The 16,397-nt window shown below is 39.5% G+C and overlaps 1 protein-coding gene across 2 annotated transcripts in view; it reads left to right on the plus strand.

Moving 5' to 3' along the window:
• Rai14 (retinoic acid induced 14) overlaps positions 1-16,397 on the plus strand; it is a 120,593-nt gene that overhangs the window by 91,056 nt on the left and 13,140 nt on the right. Inside the window, exons 5-12 of one of the 2 annotated variants that reach the window (XM_042690517.1) lie at positions 5,946-6,010; positions 10,206-10,263; positions 11,041-11,111; positions 12,263-12,369; positions 13,234-13,412; positions 13,737-13,765; positions 14,503-14,589; positions 15,574-15,660. In XM_042690517.1, coding sequence (XP_042546451.1) covers positions 5,946-6,010; positions 10,206-10,263; positions 11,041-11,111; positions 12,263-12,369; positions 13,234-13,412; positions 13,737-13,765; positions 14,503-14,589; positions 15,574-15,660 — 683 coding nt within the window. The remainder of the gene's footprint in view (positions 1-5,945; positions 6,011-10,205; positions 10,264-11,040; positions 11,112-12,262; positions 12,370-13,233; positions 13,413-13,736; positions 13,766-14,502; positions 14,590-15,573; positions 15,661-16,397) is intronic. The other variant, XM_042690518.1, reaches the window with a different exon arrangement.

The raw sequence follows: 16,397 nt of genomic DNA on the forward strand, positions 1-16,397 counted from the left end.
TTTACAAGTTCTCTCAGGAGCCCCTGGGGCTGTAACTTTGATACTGCCCCTGCTGGCCATACAAAATGACCAAAGCAATGGCTTTGCATTTCTCTATCATATGTGAAAATCTTCCCTGCCAAAAATTGGCCTCTTAAGTGTAGTCATCTTGGGAGGTCACTTGGGAATTAAAAGAACAATATTTTTGCCCACAAGATGGTTGAACATTTAGAATCATTTTCCATGTCTCTGGCATGCTTTTTCTGCCTAAGTTTGTTTTGTTTTGATTTTGTTTGTGTTTCTTGTTTCTAGATAATCTCAGTGATTGGGAACCTTTATCATTTAAGAATAGGTTTTTATTAGGACACACCATGAACCATTTGAAGTCAAGTCAGGTAAAATGTGTCAAACTGATGAAACCATTTTTGGTCAAAAAATAGGGAGAGAATGAAATAAGAGAATGATTTCCTGAGCAGTTCCACAGAGTTTCAAAAATATTTGAGAAATGCCAATACTAGTAGGAGAATAGTAGGAGAATGAATAGTTTATTAAGTACCTTAAGAGGAATAATAATTTATGTTGCACTAATGAAAGTCTCAGTTCTTTGCCTCAATAGTCCTCATTAGTCCCAAGCAGATTTTGTGATTAGAGAAGGAATTAAAATGGCTCAGTTTGGACAAGCCAGGTGTTTTCACTAAAACTACTGCCATAATACTGAAACCCATTCATCTTCAACTCAAAAACCTATTGAGAACTGGCAGAAAAATCTGTTGCCATAAATCAAACTGCCTGGTAGAGATTTTTGAAGGAAAAAAATGTTTTCTTTCAAAATACACAGACTTTTTTTCTTTTTCTTTTTTCTCACCCCTCTTCCCACCCCTGTGATGCTGCAGAGTCTTAACCTAGAGTCTTGTCCATGCTAGGCAAGTACTTTACCACTTTTGTCACGATCTCATCTCCTTTTTATTCATAATTAAAATCTATAGGCTAGTCAAGTTGGAAGTTTTCTCCTTTTTACACTGGTTTACTGGAGTTAGAAATGAGTATTTCTTAAAGTTATTCTTCTATATGAAATGTTTGAAATTCTGAATATGTTTATGGATGCCTTATGGTCAGTTTTATGAACAGAGCATTATCAACAGGTAAGATGGTAGATATAGTTAAGTACTCTGTCAACTACCGTGTTACATAGGCTTCTGTGAGATCTTAGCAGTGCCGGGCACATGTTAGTGCTCACTGCATTTGGCTGTTATGTTCAGCCATGCTGGTTTTTTTCTCTCTTACACATTAGGCTATTGAAAAGCTTCAGATCTTGGCATCAAAACTGATACCTAGGCTTTTTTGATTGTTTGTTTTTATACTCTATAGTAGCAGATAGAATTAAATGAATAGAGAAGCATTATCAGAAGCTGGAAGATGACCAGTCTTCTCTTTATTATCAATACTTTTCTGAAGCATTAGTTTTCAGGTTTCCTTGGTTAAGAAGCATATACATTGGATACTTTGTGACTGCATCTAACATTAGAATTTCATTTTTCTCAAAAGAAAGTCCAACATTATGCTTATACCATGTGGACCCTGGCTCTTCTTTGTGGTGGGTTTGAGGATGGTTTTTTTTGGTTCCAGTAGCCTAGGCTGTCTGCACCCTAGCAACATGGGAAAGAGCAGAAGCACCTATACCCCTGCACACAGAGATCTACTCCATTTCCTGTGGTGCTTCACGGACTGTGGCTGTATCGTATTGGGAAACAAGAAAGTTCTGGGCAATAAAGTGTCTAGTTAAAAATCAAAGAGGTATCTGCTGTAGAAGGAGGTAAAAACAGAGTGAAAGAGGATCTGGAGATTCTGTCACATTCACCTACCTTAAATTTTCTCCTACCCCCTTTGTGCTCCTGATTTTCCTAATAAACATTATAAGACTTATAAAGAAGACAGAGTGGGAAATTGAGGTATGAAGACATCACATACAGTGAGCCTTCTTCTCTAGTGTCTTCAGTTGGTAGGTTAGACTTCTTGACTTCTGGGTGGCTCTTCTGTTCAATTACATTCCTAATCCTACTCAAATCTGAAACTGTGTGAAGATTTGAAAGATAACGTTTAGCTTAAAACTCAGGCAGAGAATGTGTCATTGTCCAGTTTAGCAGCAAGTTATAACCAATAAATGTAGTTCACATAGTAATTTAGAATAAAGGAAAACTGGAAAAGATTGTATGATTTTTAGCAGTTGACTTTGTATGAATCCATGAACCCATGTGTATGGGGAGGTCACAAACATGCCATCTCTCTCTGTCTCTGTCTCTGTCTCTCTCTGTCTCTGTCTCTCTCTCATACACACACACACACACACACATGCATGCATGCACATGCTCCTTGATTCTGTGTGACATACCATAACAATGTATATTTGATTTAAAAAATGGGAGTAAGGGATAATTTCATAATTCTGATGTTGAGTTTTAAGGACATGTTGTAAAATCTGATCTTCTATCTCAGGAATACAACAAGGTGAATGTGCTTTGGTGATAAAAAAAATTTGGACTAAATATGAGGATTTCTAAGCATAATGCAATTGTAAGAATATTTAAAATTGTAATATAAATTTACGCTTTTATAACTTAAATGTTTCCTCCGTTCTGAAACCCTGATTTTTAAAAGGCAGTATCTTAAGGCATAGAATCTAGTTGAATATCATTTATCTTATTTCTGAGTATCTCTATGTTATGACTAGAAACTGATTTCTCAGGATTTGACTTTTTGATATAAGTTAGCCATATGTGTATATCTGATGACTTTCTCAGTCATAAAATGTTGAGGCATGCACTGGATAAGTTTGTGCTCAGCCTTGTCAAACATCCTTCTATCATATTAGGGCTCATATGTTTTCCAGCAACCTTAAGCATTGAATAAATGGCCATTGAGTTACATTAGGGAGAATGTATTCTATGGCTGGGGTAGCTGAGCTACCTGCAGTCTAGTACTTAAGAGTTATAAATAGTATTGCTCTTTTCAATTGTAGACAGAATTCTGCAGGAGTGCACTTGAATTATGGTTGCCTTTTTTTTTTGTCTGCCGGGAAATTACTTCCTGATATTCCAGACAGATCTATAACTATGTTAGAGCCAGACCCATGCACTATTTCCTTGCAGTTCAGAACCTTGGGGTTCTGTCACTAAATCAGTATCTGCTGTCCAGGAAAAATTTGCATTTGGAAAGACAGTTTTATTTTAATGTTAGCAATGAAAAACATTTCATTTTAGTGTAGTATTGTATCCAAGGAATAATTTGTCATTTTGATTTTTGAGATTATTTTAAATTACAAAAAAAAAATACTTTCAGGCAGCTAATTAAGAGAAAACATCACAGAACTAGGGAATGAAAGAACTTTTGTTTCTCTAGAAACCAAGCACTTGCTTCCAGGTCTGACTAGAACACGAAGTGAAAGGAAAGTCTGTTCCTTAGTTATATCCATGTCCTACCATGTTAGCTTTGGAGAGCTATGCCTTTGTCAAATGGATTTTGTTTGTGTGGAACAGCTTTTGTTCACAGCATCATCCAAAGTTAATACACTGCATACACAACATAAACATTGTCCAAGTTACAATCAGGATGTATTCCAGAAGTTCATTTGTGAGGCATTTGTTTAAAATTCAGAATGTGCTTATCCTTAGACACAGTGGTATAAATGATGATTGGAGAGGCCAAGCTAGCCCACCAAAGCCTAGTTAATGCACAGTATAACTAGACTTAAACTTTTATGATTTAGTCATCCTGGAAGGGAGTAGGGGTTCTATAAAAGAGGGGAAGAGGAAGAAAAGATCTTTGTTTTTCTAATGCTGAGAGTCTCTTTTCGCTCATTTTTCCTTAATCTTCCCCAGCTCTTCTGGGAGATGTAGAGGGTTTTCTTCTCATTCTCCTCTCCCCTCACTCCGTACCACCCCGAAGCAAGGCAGTTTTTCTTTTTTTGGGGGGGTCCAGTCGTGGGGCCTGAACTCTGGCCTGGGCGCTGTCCCTCAGCTCTTCAGCTCAAGGCTAGCACTCTACCACTTGAGCCACATTGCCACTTCCAGCTTTTTTCTTATGTGGTGCTGAGGAATAGAACCCAGGGCCTCATGCATGCAAGGCAAGTGCTCTACCACTGAGTTACCTTCCCAGCCCCAAGGCAGTTTTTCTTATACGCTCTTAACTTCTCAGTGTATCAGTCTCAGAATGAAAGGAAGACTCTTTTGGCCTTACACATGCTTTTGTGTAGCTCACCATGATCCTGTGACCCTCTGATCTTAAATATAGTATTTCCTAGCTGTATGATTCTATAATTAGTAAGTTTTTGTTAGTATTATAAAGTGAAGACTTAACTACAAAAGAGAATCATATATTGAAACTGAGATATAAAATAAGTTACTCCTCTCAACTAGGGTTCTGAACCAGATGTGATTTTGTTCCCAAAGGACATTTGATGATTTTTATTTTTGATGGTCCTGGGGCTTGAACTCAGGGCCTGGGCACTGTCCCTGGGCTTCTTTTGTTCTTTTGCTCAAGCCTAGAGTCTACCATTGAGCCACAGCACCACTTCTGGCCTTTTCTGTGTATGTGGTACCGAGGAATTGAACCCAGGGCTTCATACATGTTAGGCAAGCACTCTACCACTGAGCCACTTTCTCAGCCTGGTGATGAGATTTTGGGGGGGGGGGGGCGGGGGTCCAGTCTTGGGGCCTGGACGCTGTCCCTTAGCTCTTCAGCTCAAGGCTAGCATTCTACCACTTGAGCCACAGCGCCACTTCGGGCTTTTTGCTTATGTGATGCTGAGGAATCGAACCCAGGTTCTCATGCATGCAAAGCAAGCGCTCTACCACTGAGCCACCTTCCCAGTCCCGAGATTTTTGATGGTTATAACTAGACATCTACTGGAGAAGACATGTGGGCAGCTTTAACCTCCTATAATTCACAGGAGAGCCACTCAGCAATGACCCAGTATCAGTAGCCCTGAGGTTGAGAAACCATACTTGGAGCATGTCCCAAAGTAAGAGTTACTTATTTACATTTAACCAAACTATCCCCAAGGTGACATGATAGTTTTGATTAAATGATTTGGGAAATGTAAGATTTTCCTAGATATATTGGGTTGGCTCAGTTTAACTCAAAATTCACCAAAACTGGAATTTTTCATGGAGAGGCCAAGAAAGGCTTTGTTCAGAAGGCCGTGTATCAGTGGCATCCGAAGGCAGTGAGAGAACAAGTGGAGACAGGGTAAACTTAGAGTAGTTGCAGGAGGCCCCAGCATGGGCATCTTCTACCCCTTCGGCTTCCGCTGAACCTTTCTTCCTTGCAAGTTCTGTAGGCCCAATTGTCAGCAGGGAAGTTGGGTAAAACATTAGGATTTCTTGTAGTTATCTGACTATAGAAATACCAGAGACTCATGTGGAGTCACAAAGGGAACTTTAACTATGGTTACTTGATTGCTGTGCTGCTGTTCTTCCTCGTGTTTTGAATATCTACAAACAGAGTGGTTTCCTTTTGGGGCTGGAGTACAAGGGCTGGAGGGGTCAGAAATAGGGACAGAAGTATGTGGACTTCTGTATGTTCCCTACTATCTTGTGAGCTGGCAGTTGTGGGGCTCTTGGTCAGCAGTGTTTTAACAGTGGTGTGACTTGTAGCCAGGGGATGTTTGTCACACATGTTGACAGCTGAGAGCAGAACTGCCAGGCCCCATGTCCTGAGTCTACCACAAGTCTCACCCCCAGAGATTGCAGCCTCTGATCGTTCCCCTGGTGGGTAGGATTGCTGTCTTTTCGCTTTCCTTGCACTAAGAAAACAAGACCTTGATCTCCACAAGAACAACTGCTATCTTTTCAAGTAGCAGTTTATTTTCTCATGGCTGTCTTTACTGCAGAGCTGAGAAAGTGATGGGTCAAGTGGGAGAAGTATGGTCTTTTCTGAAACCCTGACCCTCCCGCTTTTATTCCATTCAGGACACAGCGCTTTACACCTTGCAGCCAAGAATGGTCATCCTGAATGCATCAAGAAACTCCTTCAGGTAAAGCAGTGGCAACTTAAATTTATACATGTGTTATTTTTAAAATTTAAAGGTAGCTTCATCTATAAAAGAAGAAATAACTGGGGCTGGGAAGGTGGCTCAGTGGTAGAGCAGCTTGCCTTGCATGCTCGAGGCCCTGGGTTCGATTCCTCAGCACCACATAAGCAAAGAATAAAAAGCCAGAAGTGGCGCTGTGGCTCAAGTGGTAGAGCGCTAGCCTTGAGCTGAAGAGCTGAGGGACAGCGGCCAGGCCCAGAGTTCAGGCCCCACGACCGGACCCCCCCCCCCCCAAAAAAAAAAAGAAGAAATAACTCTCTCCACATACTTTAAAAAAAAATGCTATCCACATCCCGGGTTTGCTGAGTATCCTTATTACTAAAATGATACCCAAAGGCAAGATTATTTCCATATCAAGTCCATTGGCAGGAGAATCCTCATCAAAATTTGGAGTGAGGCCAGGCATGCTGGCCTGTAATCCTAGCGACTTGGAAGTCAGGGATGGGGGTTGGGGAGTGGTTTAATCACCGTTTGAGGCAGCCTGGACATAAAAATTCATTAGACTTTTAATCAGTGGCAGGGTGTGGTGGTGTATGCCTGTCATCCCAAGCAACATGGAGAAGCTGAAGTAGGAGGATTGGAGCCCAGGCCCACCTCGCATAAAATAACCAACATAAATAGAGCCTAAGGTGTGGCTCAAGTGGTAGAACTTCTGTCCAAATAAGCACAAGGCCCAAAGTTCAATTCCCAGCACTGCCCATTAATCCTCCCTCCCCCCCCCCCCCCCCAAATTGGAGTGACACTTGAAATGACTCATGCCTGGCCAGAAGTTAGCAAAACTCCTCTTTCAACAAATAAACTAGACAAGCTCATGTCTATAATTTCAGCTACACAGGAGGTATAGGTAGGAGGATTTGTTTTGTCCTTTAGTAAAAATGTAAGACCCTATCTGAGGCATGGCTCAAGAGGCAGAGTGTTTGCCAGCACATGTGAGGCCCTGAGCTCAAATATGAAAATATGAGTAACAAAGACACACAGATACACACACAAATTAGTGTATGTCTTCCTAGTACTTTCCCTTCCCCCCTTTTATTTAATTTTTACTTCTTTTCTGAAGGACTTGTATCCTCTATGTAGTTAGCTTTTGCAGAATCTTTTCTCAGTGTTGGAAAATCCATTCCACAGTGGATCTCCAGTGTGCTAGCATTTGCTTTCAGTAAATGCTTAATAGAAAGCAGCTCTTCCAGCGTAAAGTTTCAGCATTATTTCCTTGTATGCAACTTGATGAGCTTTTTTAGTTTTACTTCTTGGTTCCTGTAAAAGTGCTTGGTTTTATTCTTCTTTATAATTTTGAATGAGCTCCCTGGTTTGATAAACTTGCCAGGAAGTTTATAATGATTCCCTCCTAAGGTAATGACTTCCCTAAGTTTATAAAGATGCAGTTTTCATCACCCTCCATAGCCATGCTACAGTACTGTCCAGCTGTTGCCAGTCAAAATGCAAGCTGGCTGTTTTCAGGAACAGTACCCAAGCAATAAAGTCCGTGTTTAGAGTACTGTCTGTTCTGTCAAGCTGTTGTCTTGGCCTTCGCCAGCACTGCTGGGGACCCAGCATCTTGTTTTCATTTGGCTTTTGAAAGTCGAATGCAGAAATGTGGTCACATTCTTTAGCTTGTCCCACTCCGTTGATCACAGCTTCATGTCTTGCATTACACGATGCACTGCCAGTTCCAAGAATGGTTAACCTTCACAGGTCTTCCAAGCAAAACTCAAGAAAAATAGATCACTGTCTATGATACTACATTCAGAGGCTTCCCAGTGAAGACAGTTAACAGAGCTCTGCTTACCTGCTTCCTTCAGTCACAGACTTGGAATAAATACAAATCACTCCTTTCTTGCTCAAATAAGATGCAGTGCCATCTACACCCTCAGGTTTATCTCCATTTTTGTTTGTTTGTTTGTTTGTTCTTTATTTTGTGTGTGTGTGTTTTCAATCTCTATTCCCATCCTGGCTTGGCTGTTCAGACCTTGCATCTGGCTCTGATTTTAAGGAAGATTTAACCTGACAAGCCTGGAAGTCTTTGTGGGCTAGGACCAGATATTCTAGCCTCTAATGTAATTTTATATCTGGTTATGCAAATGGATTGGTTTTTCTCTGGAATCTTTGAAGCCTTTAAACAGTTCCTTGTGCTGTTCTAAAATTAGGCCAACGCTTGGTAAGTAGTAACTCGATCTCCATTCTTCTCACCACTAAAGGGCAGGCATTTCACTCTCAGGTAGCCGGTTCTTACCTCTCTGGCTTATAAGTTGTTGGAGCAAGTTCTTCTTTCTGGATAGTTGTTAAAAAGCTCTGTTTTTGATGTCTTCCCATTGGGATACTTACCCTGGGTGCCAGGCCTCTCTCTCCAGTCATCTGTTTTCCCTTTTGTCTGTGTAGCCTTCGCTGTCTGTAATGTAGACCCACTGACTCCTGCTCTGTTCATCCTTCCACCCTCTGCCTTTACTGATCTCTTTGGACTCTTTAGGCCTTTGCTCTTTCTGACTGCTGGAGACAGATCCTCTCTCTACTGCCTACCATTTTCAAGTTGTACCCACAAGGCAGTGAACACAAATGGAGCTTCGTGGAATTCCGCAAATTCACACCGACTCTTCTCCTGAGTGCCAGTTAGTCCCACCAACATTTTCATCTCTTGTGTTTCCTTGTCACCATGCATGACTTTCAGAATTGAGTATATACTGGCCAATTGAGCACTGTATCTCTATCCCGGTGGAATTCTGTGTCTCTAACAATGACTTAATTATACATTACAAATGGGATAGGACTAAGAAGGAAAACAGGGCTGAGAAGTGGCAGTGCAGGGAAGGCCAGATGGAGGAGGTAATATGTAAGCCATGATGCTAGCACAGCAGGTATCAAAGGGAACATTCCAAGCAGACAGAGGAGCATGTACAAAGGGTGTGGACCAGAAGCCAGTAGGATCATGCATGAATCATGCAAGGCAAGGCTGCTGCCCACAGGTGACATGTGTTACATTTGAAGAAGAATGTGGGCTCTTCTATTCACTGTGAGCTTCTTTGTGTCTCAGTTTCCTCATCTAAGAATAATAAAAGTATCTACATTGGATTGTTAGGAGACTGAAAGCCACTCTGGCACATGCTAGCTAATACACAATACTCACTGTTAAACTCCATGGTAGGGAGTCAGTTTAATTTGTAGATTTCAGGATGATAGTTGAAGAGATACATTAAGGAGGAAGAAAGTTTCCAGGAAGAACAATGGAGAACCCTCTGGACTGAGGTCAGGAGTGAAGGAGAGGCAAAGAAACATAGACTTTTCAGGGCTACTCTCCTCACCCCTCCATTCTATCTCCTCTCCTCATCTTCTCTTCCTCTTCTCTTTTTGTTGCTTGTCCTTTTTTAGGGGAGTGGTAAGGGGTGTTGGTACTGAGGCTTGAACTCAAAGCCTGGGCATTACTCCTTAGGTTTTTCATTCCAGGCTAGGGAGTGCTCTACCACTTGAGCTTCACTTTTGGCTTTTTGGTGGTTAATTGGAGATAAGAGTCTCATGGACCTTCCTGCCATGATTGGGTCAACTTCTAACTATGATCTTCAGATCTCAGCCTCCCAAGAAGCTAGGAAGTACAGGCCATGGAAGCTCAGTACGTTTTTTGGTTTTGGTTTTGGTTTTTTTTCTGGTGCTGGTTTCTTGGCCTGAACTCAGCCTTGTAATCCTGCTTGGCTTTCTTGCTGACAGCTGGTGTTATCATGCCTTGTCCAGTTAGCTAATTGGAGATGGATCTTGTAGAGGAGATGGATCTTGTAGACTTTTCTGCCTGGGCTGGTTTTGATCCATTATCCTCTAGGTCTTTGTCTTCTGAGTAGCCAGGATTTTAGGAATGAGCCATATATCGTTGATTCTTGAGACATCCCAGAGCATCTAATTAGCTAGGGTTTATCCAATAATGATGGACTCCTGAGATAAGGGAGGTATGGACAGCCAAAACAGCCAATGGGGTGACAGCTTGTTTGTCTCATGATTATTTACCCATGGGTCTCTTTCCCTCAAGAGCATAGCAATTAGAACATGGCGGTTGGACTTAATTATGTGTTTCCTGTTAAATTACTTCATAATTTGCAATAAAAAATGAACGAAATAGAATTTGTGCAGGTACTTTAATATATGTGCTTTTACCTTCTAGTCCAAATGCCCAGCTGAAAATGTTGATAGCTGTGGGAAAACCGCTTTACATTATGCAGGTAATTACCTTGCATTCTCTCATTTGTCTTCTTCCATGAGAAATGAATATTTCGTTTTCTTTATTTAAGCCATTCAGTTTACAGGAGTCTTTCTGGGGTTGATTTCTGTCATTACCCTTAGATGTTCCCATTTTACTCCATTTATAAAACATGCAGAGTTTTATCAAGGAGCATACCTACAATTCATTAATTGCCTGTAGGCAATCAGTAAAAGTTACCATGGTAAGGGTATGGCTCATGGAGGGACATGTATTTTACATGCAAGAGGTCATACATACACATGCATACACACACACACACACACACACACACACACATTTTAGCTGTGTTTGAAGTTTCTTTTTAAGGATTAGTCAAAAGCACTTGTACATTCCAGATAATGTGTGATGCATTTGGGGCATCATGATGAACTTCTTATATATTTATAGGCCTCTTGCTTTGCTATCTGACACAAAACTCCAACAGACAAATGTTGACACTGCACTCTAGGACTTTGGTTACTAGTTGGGGAAAAGCTAAATCCTATGAAAAGCTAAGCCAAATGTTTGCCTGAAGGCAACTGGCAGCCAGTGGCTGTAGTTGTGAATAACACTGAAATTAAGCAGTGTTTTCCAGTGTCTTATACTTAGCCTTGCTAGTGCTGTTTCTTTTCAGTGCATCTTCAGTGAGTGTATGCTGTGTGGGCAGGCTATGAACTTTTCCTTCCTAAAACTGTGTGATGCCCTGGTTGTGACGAAAGCTTTGTGACTGGAGTGGTGTTTGTGTTTCCTTTCTCAGCTGCGCAGGGCTGCCTTCAGGCTGTGCAGGTCCTCTGTGAGCACAAGAGCCCTATAAACCTCAAGGACTTGGTAAGTGCTAGATGGGCACTAGAAGGAGAAATGGACACTGAGCACTGTAGACAACTTGTGAGAGTCACTAAGACTTTAGTCACCTAAGTAACTGGCAAAATTCCTAGATTCTCTTTCTGTCACATGGTTTCATGTTTTTATTAATCCTCATTGGTCACTAAAATATTTTATAGGAACTTCTTATACATTTCTAAGGACTACATATATTCTGTCATCAACCATGATAGGAATAAAAACCTCTTGATTTGTAAAAATAAATAAGTGTAAATAGAAAAGCTGTTGTTTTCCTTCTATACCCCATGTGATAATTTTGAATATTTTCTGGTTAATCTTGGATATTTTCAGGGTCCAGGTACTGTCCCTGAGCTCTTTCAGTAAGGCTAGTGCTCTGCCTTCAGTAAAGTTCCACTTCTGGTTTTCTGGTGGTTAATTGGAGATGAATTTCACAGACTTTCTTGCTGGGCTAGCTTTGAACCTCTAGATCCTGAGTAGCTAGGATGACAGGCTTGAGCCACCAGCGCCTGGCTAGAAATTCTTACCTAAAATTTATGTTCTTCCAAGTACTCTCTCATTAAATATTCTGTATTAAACGGTTTATATTCTTAATCTACCTGACATTTTGTATGTCAGGATCTAATTTTCATTCCCCCCAAAGAGATTTTTAACTGTCATGTTCTGTTGAATCAATTAATTTCTTTTTATCCATTACTTTATCATGTCATGTGTTACTAATAGACTCTTGTAGTATGTTTTAATATCTAGTACGATTATGAAAAGGTATGTGTGCATCCTGGAAAGAGAAAGGTAGAATGGTGTGATGAGTCCATTATTTCCAGCATGTTGTCTTAGTACACATGATATACTTGCCTTCAGCCTGGACATACTTTCTCCATAACTATTCAGATTTTGTGAGGGCTAAAAAAGCAAACAGCCTAAGAGGCTGAGACTTGTAGGGAAAGATAAATTTGTAGGAAAAGTAAAGAGTTGTGCTAAGATGTAATAGTGGCTCTAAGGGACACAGTGTATCATGATGAGTTAAATCTAAGACCAGCAGTGTAAGATAGATAGCAGGAGGATGTGGGAAGAACAGGCCTTTGTAATTCTGCTACTTGGTATTGGAGTTAAAATCTAAATGTGAGCTTGTCTCCTAGGATGGGAATATACCACTGCTTCTTGCAGTACAAAATGGCCACAGTGAAGTCTGTCGTTTTCTCCTGGATCATGGAGCAGATGTCAATTCCAGGGACAAAAATGGAAGGTACTCAAGTAGAAAGAAATCATATCACCTCAGAGACTCATATTCTATTTTCTGTCTTATCACAGCTGTATTTTGGATGATATCAAGTATTTTCAACCTTTCTCCTTTTTAATTTTCTACCTTTATTAGTAATCAAGTTTGTTTCAACTTAAAAGCAATTTCTGCCAAACCTCTATGACATCATGTTTGAATGACTCTGATAGTACTCTTGAATAATTGCAGTGAGGGTCTGGGAAGGTCGCTCAGTGGTAGAGTGCTTGCCTTGCATGCATGAGGCCCTGGGTTCGATTCCTCAGCACCAATATAAGCAGAAAAAGCCGGAAGTGGGTGCTGTGGCCCAAGTGGTAGAGCACTAGCCTTGAGCTGAAGAGCTGAGGGACAGCGTCCAGGCCCAGAGTTCAGGCCCCAAGACCGACCCCCCCCCCTCCCAAAAAAAAAAAAAACAGTGCAGTGAGTGAACCACTTCCCATGACTTTCATGCAAACCAAAATAGAAATGAACTATTGGTTCCTTTTAAAAAATCTCTTAACAATGTTTAAGCTCTTTAAAATACTTGAGGAGAAAGAAGGTTTAAGATATGTGCCAGTTACAAGAATTGCCATCATTCTATATCAGATATTTTGGAAGATTGTGTCTATGTAATTGTTATGATTCAATATTTTGATATATATAACTTGAAGCTTTAAAAGCAGCAGCCACTACTTCTTGATGGCATTTCATTTTGAATTCTTGGGAAGATTAAATGTAGTAAAGGTTTAACTGCACTTAATCTTTTTTTTCCCATCTCTAGGCAAATGATTTCCTAGGAAAGAGTTTTCATAGTGGGTTTTCAGTACTGATTCTTATGTCTTCTTTTTTCTTTAGGACTGCTCTCATGCTGGCTTGTGAGATTGGCAGCTCACACACTGTGGAAGCCTTAATTAAAAAGGGTGCAGACCTAAACCTTGTAGATTCTCTTGGACACAATGCCTTACATTATTCCAAACTCTCAGAAAATGCAGGAATTCAAAGCCTTCTATTATCAAAAATCTCTCAGGATGCTGGTATGTGAAAGAAAATAGCCAATGTTGTTTTAAATTTTTATGCACTCCATTTTCCCCAAAGGATAAAGGAATGTATGCAATATGATATGCTTTATTATTCTTTTAGACATATCCTTGAGGAAAAATGAAGTGTTAAGTGGTGTGTGTGTGTGTGTGTGTGTGTGTGTGTGTGTGTGTGTGTGTGTGTGTGTGTGTGTGTGTGTGTGTGTGTGTGTGTGTGTGTGTGTGTGTCCATGTCCCTGTATCCCTGTGTCCACCCAAAGTAGATAAGAGATATGAGTCATAATGGTTCTTATAGTTCTTTTGTCACTTTTTCTTCTTTAGATTTAAAGACCCCAGTGAAACCAAAGCAGGTATTTATGTTAGGGGATGGTGATTGTTTGTTTGTTTTAATCTTTTGTTGTGGGAATTTGAAAATGTTCAGATCTAACTGTATTTCATTAGTAACATGATACATGTACTAATGTCAAAAAACTTAAGACTCAAATATCCTTGGCATACATAATCCATAGTTATAAGGCGACAAATATTTTCTTAATGATTTATTTCCAAAGCATGTAACTAGAAACTTACTACTTATATATTTTTATCCTTTTCTGAAATATACTAATAATTCCTACCTGTGTGAAAAACATTTGATAAGATTTAAACTCTGAGATTGAATAACAATATTTTAATTACTGGTAATATCACAAAGACGACAGACCTGTAACCATAAAAATTTTATCTAGGAAATGGGCTTCCCTTTTAGGTTTACATTTTTTTAAGGAATAAACTGCATTGTGTTAAGATGGAAAGCTGAATATATTCTAAGTTATGATAGACACCTCCTTATGCTCTACTTCCCTAGTCCTCTATATCTACTTAATCTGATTTTATCCTATTTATCTTCTTGCTATGAAAATATGGGCTGCTAAGAGAGAGTGTAGAGCATGCATATTATTTTTTTGTTGGTAACAGAGTTCAGATTTTCACAAAGTAAAAAATGCATGAACTGTTGAGGTTTTTCTCATTTGTTTGATGAAGCTACTTGCTGAGACTTTACTAACCTAACTAACCCACCTCCGTTCTTGGACTGTATAACTTTCAGCATGATCAAGTCTCTAAAATAAGCTCAGAAAGAAGTGGAACTCCAAAAAAACGCAAAGCTCCACCACCTCCTATCAGTCCTACCCAGGTAAAAACAAAAGCAAGCTAACGATCAACCGGCATATAACAAGGCTGTCGTTTTGTGTTTAAGCCAAAACAAAATGTTTTCAACTGGCCCTTCAGTACACACTTAAAATTTCCTGTAATACTTTTAAATTATAAATGGTGGGGTTGGGGATGCAGTTCAATGGTAGAACGCTTGCCTAGCAATGTAAGAGGCCCAGGAATAGATCCCAGGCACTACAAACAAACGAAAAAGCAAATTTACAAATTGCTTTAGAATTTTATTAGGATGGAAATAATGTGTGTGTGTTTAATCTCTTCTAAAACCGTAGAATCGCGCAGTTTATATTTTTTAAAGCCTCATGGAAATATCTCAAGATCTTAAGACAGGCATGCTTCTCTTAAGATAATAAGCTCAGGACCAGTATTAGGTCCTCATAGTAACAGTTCTAGTAAGGGGCAGGGGGAGGGAGAGGAGAGGTAGTTAAGATGAAAATATACTTTAGTTGGTTATTTAAAACATGGCTAAAATGTATTTGCCTCTCTAATTACATTTATGATCAGCTAGTAGTAAAACTAGTTTTTACTTCTGAGCTTGTAGTAGAAAAGGAAACTCAGAAATATAAGGTAGCAAGTTTAAGCAGATTAGGATTTATTTTTATGAAAAACATAGGTCATAGGGAAAGAATCCATTTTTAAGTAGTAGACAGGAATGTCTCATCTGATAATTTTAAGAACATGTTAAATATTCTCAACCTGCAAGAGAAATTTTATAGATTTAAAAATCGTTAATATAGGAATAAGTTTACTTAGTTATACTCTGCAAACTTTCAAAAATATTTGAAGTAGCTGGAAAGACTTGAAGATGTTTACCCAGAATTTATTAAGCAAAGAACACTTATTGTTAGTTTAACAGCAAAGTTCATACTGTTGGTTTGTCAGCCGTGGAAAGTAAAAGTTTGAAATTAGGTTCTTAACTAGCAATTTCATTTTGTTTTTGTTTTTTAAGTTGAGTGATGTGTCTTCTCCAAGATCAATAACTTCCACACCACTTTCTGGAAAAGAATCAGTGTTTTTTACTGAAGTGCCATTCAAGGTATTTCTTTTCTGTGTTTAGTTTTGTTACTGTATTTTAAGATTTGTAATAGGCTTGCTTAGAATTGCACAAAGCTGGAGAAATGCATACTTCCAAATCATTGGTTTATAACCTTTTCACCATGAAGGACTCTTGGATTATTTTTCCTGGTATGGGTACCATGAGACAATAATATAGAAAAGAAATCATAGTTACTAACAAGAATTGGCTGCCTTTTCATACAAAGAGACAAACACCATTTAGATGGAATCTAAAATACTTGAACTCATAGAAGCAGAGAGTAGAATGTCTCACTCTAGGGGTAGGAGTGGAAAGGTATGAGCCAAGTAAAAGAAATACCTCAAGGAATAAATTCAAAAAGCATATTGTAAACATAGTCACTAGTTTATAACAATTTAAGTGGTCTACTCACAGAAAATGATAATTGTATGAGATAAAAACTAAGCTCAGGGGGCTGGGAAGGTGGCTCAGTGGTAGAGCACTTGCCTTGCATGCCTGAGGCCCTGGGTTCGATTCCTCAGCACCACATAAGCAAAAAGAAAAAAAGCCGGAAGTGGCGCTGTGATTCAAGTGGTAGAGTGCTAACCTTGAGCTGAACAGCTGAGGGACAGCGCCCAGGCCCGGACCCCCCCAAAAAAACACTAAGCTCAGTTTAGCCATTGTACATTATGTATGTATTTCAGAACATCGTGATATACATAATATATACAGTTTTATATAATGGAATATTTCTCAGC

The sequence above is a fragment of the Dipodomys spectabilis genome, unplaced genomic scaffold, assembly GCF_019054845.1.
Source record: "Dipodomys spectabilis isolate Male_0828 unplaced genomic scaffold, ASM1905484v1 ptg000138l, whole genome shotgun sequence".
NCBI classification, from domain to species: Eukaryota; Metazoa; Chordata; class Mammalia; order Rodentia; family Heteromyidae; genus Dipodomys; species Dipodomys spectabilis.